Source organism: Pinus tabuliformis, chromosome J (genome assembly GCF_031772625.1).
Source record: "Pinus tabuliformis cultivar Carrire ecotype Pingquan chromosome J, CPIR1, whole genome shotgun sequence".
Taxonomy (NCBI): Eukaryota; Viridiplantae; Streptophyta; class Pinopsida; order Pinales; family Pinaceae; genus Pinus; species Pinus tabuliformis.
In genome coordinates, this window is record NC_142295.1 from 829,811,821 (window position 1) to 829,822,311 (window position 10,491).

Here is a 10,491-nt window from a genome sequence, read left to right on the forward strand (position 1 = left end):
TTGATGCCGTGCCACCAGCAAGCAGAATAATGCTAAACAATTCTCGCCGTATATCCACGTCACACTTATTTATACTCTCGATAACCATCTGGGGAAACCCGCGAAGTGAATGCCCTAAGTTATCAAGCTTTTCCATATGAGGCAGTGTTTGAAGTAGGGGCGGGTGGAATATAAGATCAGGAAATTTGAATCTATCAGCTCCAATTTTCGTGTTATACTATCCAGAGTAAGTGCATACTGCTGACCATCTTCAGTAACCTTTCCAATTTGATCCAAGTGAACCCTCACCTGTTCTTCAAGACGCATAATCTTCTATTTATACATCTCTGCTGAAGCACCAGCCTGCTGCAATTGCTTTGCCATATCCTTTTTCTCCATAAGAAGAGAATTTTGAACCTGCTTTGCCTTCACACTCTCCGATACAAGCTTGATATCGTAATCATCTCTCTCTGTTATCTGCTGAAGTAATCATTGATTTTGAGTTTGCATATCTTCGTATGCTTGCCCAATAGTCTCAATTTCAGCTATATACACTTCTCCTTCTTCATTTTTAGCTTTCAGAGCCTCAGTGAACTCCAATATGTCCCTCTCTGCAGCATCAAGCTTTTGCCTTGTGTCAGCTATCTCAGCTTTAGCAACAGCAAGTCTCTGTTGGCAGACTGCCTCAGCTTCATTGGCTGCTTTGACCTGCAATTCCAAACTGTGCTCATCAAGGGCAGACTTTAGCTTATGCACTTGTGCCCAAGCTTTGCATTCTGCCTGCCTTGCTTCCATGACATCCCTGGAATCTGTGGTTTCCCGTCCATACATATCCAGAATTAACTTTAGCTCTTGTTTAGTCTCTCTTAGATCCGTAACCAAAGCCTGCAAGGATTTTATTTTAGCTGCATGGTCTGCACATTTATCTGACAGTTTTTTGTATTCATTTGACTTTCTGTTAAGTATAGTTGTGAGGGAATGGGCCTCTGCCCGCAATGAATGAACTTCAAAGGCTGTCTCCTTAAATTTAGTTAAATGTGCTTGCATCATACCCATCTCTTTATGTAGAGTTGAAACCATCACTTTAAACTCACTAATAGTGTCTTTGTATGATATGAAGAACCAACAGATCCATTAGCATCATTGTAATAGCTGTCTACATATTTATTGAACAAAGATTGCTGCCCAAATGGCTGTATGATAGGCATTGGTCATGCATCCATCAATTAACCAATTATTGCACCCTCTCTAAGAAACTCACACTGACCAAACTTAATGACAAGCATACATGCAGGAGCTTGAGAACATGCCACCTGTAAAATGCATCCACCCCAGAACTATTTTGCATGACAACTACTATGGATTCGAACAAATCCCCAATTTCGTAGCACGCTACGAAATCACTAAAACATGTTGCACTGCGAAACTGCTAAAGGATTCATGCGATGCGAAAACACTTTGTCTTTAAGCTAATCTGAGCAATTTTTGGAAACAGAATTTTGAGAGATAACAGTGGCTCCACTTGGGATAGTGTGCCCTTGTGGTACACTAAGAACCTGCAGTTCCGGTGCCCTATCCATTTATGACAAACAGAAATTTACTTGACAAGCATGACTGTAGGAGAAAGAAAACTACATCTACTGAAAAATGCCCAGTTAACCTTGAGCTTATTTGCATTTACCTACCTACCTACCCTAACAATTTCAACTTCTTTCTGCTCAATCAATATGAAATTTCCAATGTAGCCAATCCTCTATTTTATCTGATATTTGATTTCTTTGACTGCATTAGAGTTCAGAGCCAATCTGATAGTGTGATGACCGCTGCCACTGAAATTGTCTCTGATCTTTATAGAAAAACTGAAAAACTTGAGAGTAAAACTCTTCCATGTAGTCAGCTACAGGATCCCAGAATACATGATCAGCTTGATTTTTCTTGTAACTTTTTGGTTGTGCAAACTGATCTTCAACAACAGTTTTCAGTTCCTCAATCGTGAAAGAGAAAGGAACCAGCATTTTCTCCTTGCGTTCTGCCATAGAAAACTTCTGAAAATAATGATCATGATTAGGAAAACTGTATGCCTGAATTTGACCTTCTAAACCTTCAATTTCTTTCTCAATGTCCTCAGCAACTTCATCCAAAAATCTCATCTTATCCTCTGCTTTACAGTCAAATGACTTTAGATACGAGGACAAGGACAAAGAAAAATTTTCACCTATTTCTTCATTAATATGATCATCATTCCATTGTTTGAAACCCTCAACTGAAAGAGAGTTTACCACCACCTCTGACCTATCTATCCATTCCTCCAAAAACATAAGCCATAAGTCTTGAAATGACTTAACGGATTTGATAGGAAAACTTTCAATCCATTGTTTGCATTTCCCTTGAAGTGAATCATAAAATAACATAATGCAAACATCCTCATGTTTGACTCTAAGAAGCTCAGCAAAATGGCAGAAATCTGAGATATGCTTCAGAGTTGAACTCAAATCTTCTCCATTAAATTTGGGACCATTCCTTAGAAAATATGCATCCTTGGGAAAATGATTTGGGAAACCATGAATTCCTGAAAAATCTATGCATGCATACCTTGAACTAAGAATGGTAGCTTCTGGGTCTTTCATAACTCCAGTGGAATCACCATGAATGTATGAATTTTGAATTCTTCAACAATGGAGTTGCCAAGGTAGATTTGCAGCCTCAAAAACCTTCTGAGCTCCTGCTACCTTCAGAAGTTCAGCTTCATAATTTCGGGAAAGAATAATCTTCAGGCTCCCGGCAGACGCACCAAAATGTTATCACAAAATCAGGTACTGAAGGCTGCCTATCAGTAAGATAATGTGTAACTATTTCAAACCTAGCTTTGGACTAAGGCTTAGCCTCCTTAGTCTGAGAGGGCTCTAGCCTCCTTAGTCTGAGAGGGCTCTCTCACAGATTATGAATGTTGATCACTAACATGGAAAGATGGCTAACTCTTTAACAAACACATGAAAATAAGTTGGCTGGACAGATATCAGATTGATTCCCATTGGGCTTATGGAGTCTCACACATTTCAGCAAACCAAAATACTATTTTTCATGGAAGTCAGGGCTCTTTACATCTATGCTCAAACATAACTAACATAAAACACAGTCTGCCATAACATACAGGAAGTCAGAGCATGTGGGCATGAGTTCTGAGTGATTATGCAATAACAGAACTGTAAAAGAACACTAAAATAACAAGCCACCATACATTTGAACAATGAGATCTATTGAGGATCCTGAGGCAAAAACAACAGTCATTTGTATTCCTGAAACATGCTTTACATAAACCAAAATAGACTTCTTCTCTATCAAAGTATCCAACCCTTTTTACATTCATCTTTCAGCTCTATATAGAATGCTTACTCTACCTGATTCGAGCTCCCTCCTCTAGCGTGAGAGGAGCTCAATAATTACCTATGACGACACCTACTAACTTTTAACTACCTAATAATTACAGCTGACCACTAATTTACAACGATGGAATCCTAAAGCAAATAAGATCCTAATTCTACATCATGCTGGATATAGCATTTATTACAATTAAGATTCCTCCTCTGCCAAGTGGATTACTATAGCGGTAGCTTGGATGGCTTTAATTACAATGAACTTCATTCTTTGACATATGCTCTCTTTCTGGAAGCGGCTGTGATAGCATGAGATGAGGATTCAATGTTCCAGGTTAGCATTGGATGCTGGATGCGTTGATGGTTCAATAATATTAGGATAGAACCCCTGTTTTCCTGGTCCTTGTCTTCCACCACTCCTCGAAAATGTAGCAGCATGTTCCCAGCTCTTTAATAACCCCAGGTATGGAATGCTGCTACCACACACCATGTCTCCAGATGAGCTGTAGGCTGTATTGATGGACATGTGTCTCTCTTTTAAAATTCCCGGTCACACTGTTTATTCTGCATTGAAAACATCACCTACAGCAGTTTCGTAGCGCGCTACGAAACTGCTGTGTAATTTCAAAGCACAGTCTTCCTTTTATAACTAAATGATCACCAGTGTTCATAGCTTAAGCACCTTACTCCCTTGATTGTTTTGAAAAGGTTTGCTTGCAACAGATATTTCTCCTGCGGAAAAGCTGCAATGATATTGTGACCTCACATCAACCATAGTTTGATGACTCTCTCCTGAAGTTTCTCTTAAAAATACTGAATATCTTTGAAAGCGATCAAGAGATGGTTAAAGTGACCTTGTCTCCTTTGTTAAAAAAACTCTTAGAGCCTCCCACAATATCCATGTAGGGTGACTTACTGAGCACTGGACCATCCACAGAAGGTGAATAATAATGCCTTGATCCTTCTGTTGGTATAGAATGAAGCCTTCAATATGTTATGACATCAACTAGTATCAAGTTCCCCATCTAACCTGGGATCTCTTTCACAATTCACAGTTCGATAGTCGCAACAGAAGACAATTAGAATCACAACAAAACAAGTTCTGTAGACTTATTGAAAGCCTAATTTCTCATATAGAAAAGAGTGTGATCTGCTAGATGTATTAGGATGTATGCTGCCATGGGTCAACTCAGAAATAAAATATTGTATGAGGAGAAGTTGGCGATGCATAAAAGTTGAAATTGCAAGCACAGGAAGCATTGCAGGTACTAATCAGCGTGGACTAAATCTCCATAATCTGTACAGTTACCACTCTTACAAAAGATCACTTGCAAGCCTCCAGAGTTATTTGTCATCTTGCAAACCACGATGCAGATATAGCAACAGATGTAACAGGGCAGCACAAGGTTTGCAGTCACCATTCTGTAAAGAAATATTAGGTGCTAATTTCTCATATAGCAAAACCCTGCCTTGCGCTCTCTTCCACAACATATTATCAGTCTAAAGATCAAGATGACTCTGCGCAAAGAAGATTGCATGAAATTATAATATGGTACAATACTGATGATATCAATGACATGTGCTCGAGTTTCGCTGCTCTTTCAACGTTCTCTTACAGCCGCTACAAAAGTTTTCTAGGATCCCCGGTAACTGCAATTGACTACAAGCTCCACCATTTTGTTCATTTTTTCCCCAAATTCTGTGACCCAACTTTCAAGAGTGCAGCATAAGATGTGTGTCTGTAACACTGCCATTCTCTGCAACAACATGACAAACTCCATACTTTCTTCTCACAAGTCACCATTATATCATAAAGTATACACCATTTTTTCTGAAATTATAAGAACTCCAGATGAGATTCCCTTGAAGCCTCCAAGGGGCATGACTGACACCTTTGGGATAAGGCACCACTCTCATATAAGCAATGGCCTGACCAATATTTTATCTTAATCTCGTGAACTGGTTTGATTGATTTGTTAAATATGCAGTCAGTTACAGACATAATACACAGAGCAAGCAAATCCACCCCAACAACTCTAATGTTGAAACCCGAAAGACATTGCACCTACAATTCCATGATTTTACTTTGAAGGATGGATGGTATTTACACCAGTTCTTCCTCAATTCTCTTTTTCCCGAACCTCTCATTCTTCAACTCCACTTGCAGATCAGTATTTCTGCGTTTGCACTGTTCAGCCTCCTTTTGCACAGCCTCAAGACAAGCCTTAAGAAATGGGAAGATACCGAACATTTCCGATGAAACAAACCTTGACAAAAATGGCATCGAAGAGGTCAATCCAGTTTCTTGAGCATGGCCATGGAGCATAAAAAGCTTCCAACCATCCATTCACCAATTTATCTCGAATACTTTTGGACATAGTCATTGCCTGGCTGTTTGGGTTGTTTGCGTCAGGAAAAACATGATCATAAGATAAAACATTCAGCATGCCATTGACAAAACCTTCTCTGCCACCCGTTTGCGTGGAAAAAGAACTCTTGTGGAGCTAGGCCACGAAGATAATGAACTACATCTCTCTCTGGCACTTCATCAAACACTTGCGCCCAAGACATAGATGCTATTCCATGAATTTGCCACCTGCCAATAATTGGTTTCACTCACAGCGGAAAGAAATCTCCACCGGCCCATTTGTATAGACCTCAGCCTCATTCTTATCCTTTTCCTTTTTTAAAATCGAAGTCGGTTCTCTTCATCTGCGATTTGCATTGATGCCGTGCCACCAGCAAGCAGAATAATGCTAAACAATTCTCGCCGTATATCCACGTCACACTTATTTATACTCTCGATAACCATCTGGGGAAACCCGCGAAGTGAATGCCCTAAGTTATCAAGCTTTTCCATATGAGGCAGTGTTTGAAGTAGGGGCGGGTGGAATATAAGATCAGGAAATTTGAATCTATCAGCTCCAATTTTCGTGTTATACTATCCAGAGTAAGTGCATATTGCTGACCATCTTCAGTAACCTTTCCAATTTGATCCAAGTGAACCCTCACCTGTTCTTCAAGACGCATAATCTTCTGTTTATACATCTCTGCTGAAGCACCAGCCTGCTGCAATTGCTTTGCCATATCCTTTTTCTCCATAAGAAGAGAATTTTGAACCTGCTTTGCCTTCACACTCTCCGATACAAGCTTGATATCGTAAAAATCTCTCTCTGTTATCTGCTGAAGTAATCGTTGATTTTGAGTTTGCATATCTTCGTATGCTTGCCCAATAGTCTCAATTTCAGCTATATACACTTCTCCTTCTTCATTTTTAGCTTTCAAGCCTCAGTGAACTCCAATATGTCCCTCTCTGCAGCATCAAGCTTTTGCCTTGTGTCAGCTATCTCAGCTTTAGCAACAACAAGTCTCTGTTGGCAGACTGCCTCAGCTTCATTGGCTGCTTTGACCCGCAATTCCAAACTGTGCTCATCAAGGGCAGACTTTAGCTTATGCACTTGTGCCCAAGCTTTGCATTCTGCCTGCCTTGCTTCCATGACATCCCTAGAATCTGTGGTTTCCCGTCCATACATCTCCAGAATTAACTTTAGCTCTTGTTTAGTCTCTCTTAGATCCGTAACCAAAGCCTGCAAGGATTTTATTTTAGCTGCATGGTCTGCACATTTATCTGACAGTTTTTTGTATTCATTTGACTTTCTGTTAAGTATAGTTGTGAGGGAATGGGCCTCTGCCCGCAATGAATGAACTTCAAAGGCTGTCTCCTTAAATTTAGTTAAATGTGCTTGCATCATACCCATCTCTTTATGTAGAGTTGAAACCATCACTTTAAACTCACTAATAGTGTCTTTGTATGATATGAAGAACCAACAGATCCATTAGCATCATTGTAATAGCTGTCTACATATTTATTGAACAAAGATTGCTGCCCAAATGGCTGTATGATAGGCATTGGTCATGCATCCATCAATGAACCAATTATTGCACCCTCTCTAAGAAACTCACACTGACCAAACTTAATGACAAGCATACATGCAGGAGCTTGAGAACATGCCACCTGTAAAATGCATCCACCCCAGAACTATTTTGCATGACAGCTACTATGGATTCGAACAAATCCCCAATTTCGTAGCACGCTACGAAATCACTAAAACATGTTGCGCTGCGAAACTGCTAAAGGATTCATGCGCTGCGAAAACACTTTGTCTTTAAGCTAATCTGAGCAATTTTTGGAAACAGAATTTTGAGAGATAACAGGATATATGTGCATGTAACCAATGGTTTTAATTAACCATAATGTTCTAAATCCCAATATTATTCGCCAGCTTTATCTATTGATTTATTTTGGACCCCACACCTGTCACATCCATTAAATTTATTTCGACCCCACCATAATCTTCCACCTCACTTCATTAAAGCCCTTTCATTTTTGTTCATCCCTCACATCTCCCTCCAATCTAACAGCCTACATTGATTCCTCGGCCCTCCCTTGCCATCTAAATGTTGTCAGCGGGGGGTGGTGCGAAGTCGACAGTTTTAGAAACCGCCCTCCGAAACTGCCAACCCCCACTCCTAGTTATTCGGGACTTAAAATCCCAAACATCTTACCATCCAAACTCAGTCTAGAATGTGGTTTTCGATCTCCTCCATCACTGCCTCTCTCACGTCATCGTCTACGACAACACCCCGTCACTTCCTCTATCCCATCATCCTACATGGACCAATCTTTCGCCTATATGCTCATTATCCATTTAATTCACCACACTGCAAATGAATATTCCATCAAATCGTTTCTCAATATCGCTGGAGAATTAATACAAATATAGCCCTTCATTAATGAACCCGCTCCATTTTATGCCTTATAAAACCTCTTCTTTTATAAAAACCGTTACACAGTGCATTCCCGTAACTCAATTGATCACTGGATACTTGCAGCTTGCACTCAAAATGACAAGTTCATCTTTCAAGCCAATTTTCTATCCTGTTCACAAGAAAACTAGCATCTAGGTTCACTCAATCAGATTTCAATGACATTGTTTTTATGTTATCACTGTGTTTCAGCAAAACCCTACCCATTTCTATCACTTTCAGTTTGTTATTCAATCAACAGAATGCCTCCTAAAGGAAAGGAAGTAGCAGAAACCTAAAATCCTCTCATTCCTCCTCAAGTTGATTTCCATCATCTTCCCTTGGTTGAAAGAGACTGTAAAATCCATGATTCCTTGTCCGAATTTGACTTGTTTGAGATCTACTGTTGGATGGAGGACCAATTCGTTGATAAAAAAGATGAAATTGGACTTTAGGACTCCCATCTTCCTCATTAAATCTTCCCTCAGATCCACAAAGCACCTAAATTTTTCAGAAAATGCCATGCAGCTTATGAGCCCAGTGAAAGAGCTATTATCTCACCTACAAGAGAAATCCCATGCTCCATCAATGCCTAGTCCATTGACCAGATGTTACAGGCCCCAAGTATTGCACCAACCCATCCTTTTTCTCATGAAAACCTAATAGAAGCCTATTAGAAGTTAGATTTCACTAAAAGAGCTCAAAACCTAGAACTTTTCCTAATTGTAGATAGCCCTTTGCCTAAAAGAAACCCTCCGTATGATTCATCTATATTTCCAGACAAAGCCAAGAAAATTACCACCATTCTCTCTTATATCCTTAGTTACTATTCTGATCAATATGTAGATGAAGCCATCATTGGTTTCTTGTCTATATTTTCTGTTGGTTCCAAACCCGCTGTGCTTTTTAACTTTAGTAAATTTCTAGCTGAGGCCATTCATGAACAATTTTTCTAGTTCAATACTGAAGAAGTATTCAAGTATGCTTCAGTACTTGTATATATTTTTATCTATTTTCAGGGAGACAAGTTTCCATTAACCTTGCAAAAGCTAGATGAAGAAGGGAACCAACAATCAGTTATATTTTGGACTTCTATGGGAATGAAGGAGAAAGAAGAATTTTCATATAACTAGTTCATAGAATTGTTTGTTCATCCAACCATTAAACTTCTGAGTGATACTCTAGAACCAAGGATTAGTGATGAAATTGTAAAAGTCTTCCAGCTAGTTGATCAAGACACAACAGGAGATTGGTATATTTACCAAAATTATACAGAGATCAGAGTCTTTGGTTGTGAGCTTCCACCTTACAAGCTACTTAAGTACCTCCCTATGAGAATTTTTACATTAGAATATATTAGGTAGAGGCTCAATGCAGATGAAGTGCATTTTGTGGCTGCAAAGAAGAAATCACAGTTTAAACTGAAAGCTCAGGTCAGTCCATTCATCTGTAACACTAGAGCAATAGGAGAAGAAGCAGATAGGTTATTGGAAGAGATGAAGTTTGGCCTCAACTTTATGTGGTATTATGTCCCAATGGGAGTGATTTCAAAACTCATAGTAGAAAATAAATTTACTCCATATCATCACACGGCTAGGCCTAAGATTGAACAATACAAAAATCTGTTAGAATGGAAGTAAAACACCCTTCAAGAAGTTGAAGAAGAGGCAATCTACTTCAAGTATACATACTCCACTTGCACAAGAAAATACAGCCAAATGAGGAAGGGAAGAACAGTCATCCCCTACAGAAGAAGCATCAAGTAAAGGCTTTAGAATTATGCACAAAAAGAATAGTACTATGATCTCCTTGAAGGTCAGTGCAACTAATGAGTCTTAGAAAACAACATTTGATGGACTTGGAGAGACATCTCTTTTCACACAGTCTCATGGATAGTCTACTCAGTCTGCCACTCATTCCACCACATCTCATGAACAGGAGGTGATTCAGATCAGTGAAGGCAGTCAGAAGGATAAAGAAGATGCTATTTTTCATGTTTTCAGTGAAATTAAGAAGAAGAATGAGGAATTAAAGTTAAACACTTATACTAAATCCTAGAAACATTCTTCTAGCTCTCAAGCCAGACTTCTTTCAGCCTTTGACTCTGAAAGCGTAAGATGCAGATGGCTTTCTTACGAGCTCAAATTCCACAACCCAGAAAGGCTACACATTACCAAAAGAAAACTTCCTTTGAATTCAATGTTCAAGATGTACATCCAATTGACCAAATTGAGATGCACAAACATACTAGCCAAATGATTGCTTCCACTTTAACTAACACTGCCATGAGTCTCTCAAAGATGCAGGTTACCTTGGCTAATACATAGTCACA

At 39.3% G+C, this 10,491-nt stretch overlaps 1 protein-coding gene and 1 pseudogene across 1 annotated transcript; both read right to left on the reverse strand.

The window, feature by feature from the left end:
- Nucleotides 1–244: 244 nt before the first annotated feature.
- Nucleotides 245–1,080, reverse strand: LOC149229267 (E3 ubiquitin-protein ligase BRE1-like 1). Its single transcript, XM_089375803.1, has one exon. It carries the CDS (start codon nucleotides 1,057–1,059, stop codon nucleotides 469–471), a length of 591 nt encoding a protein of 196 aa, XP_089231929.1. The 5' UTR covers nucleotides 1,060–1,080; the 3' UTR covers nucleotides 245–468.
- Nucleotides 1,081–5,457: 4,377 nt separating this feature from the next.
- On the reverse strand, nucleotides 5,458–8,387 carry LOC149229268 (E3 ubiquitin-protein ligase BRE1-like 1 pseudogene; annotated as a pseudogene).
- Between the last annotated feature and the right edge of the window lie 2,104 nt (nucleotides 8,388–10,491).

Coding starts and splice junctions, on each gene's coding strand:
- LOC149229267 (XM_089375803.1), bottom strand. CDS start 1,059: ATGGTTTCAACTCTACATAAAGAGATGGGTATGATGCAAGCACATTTA.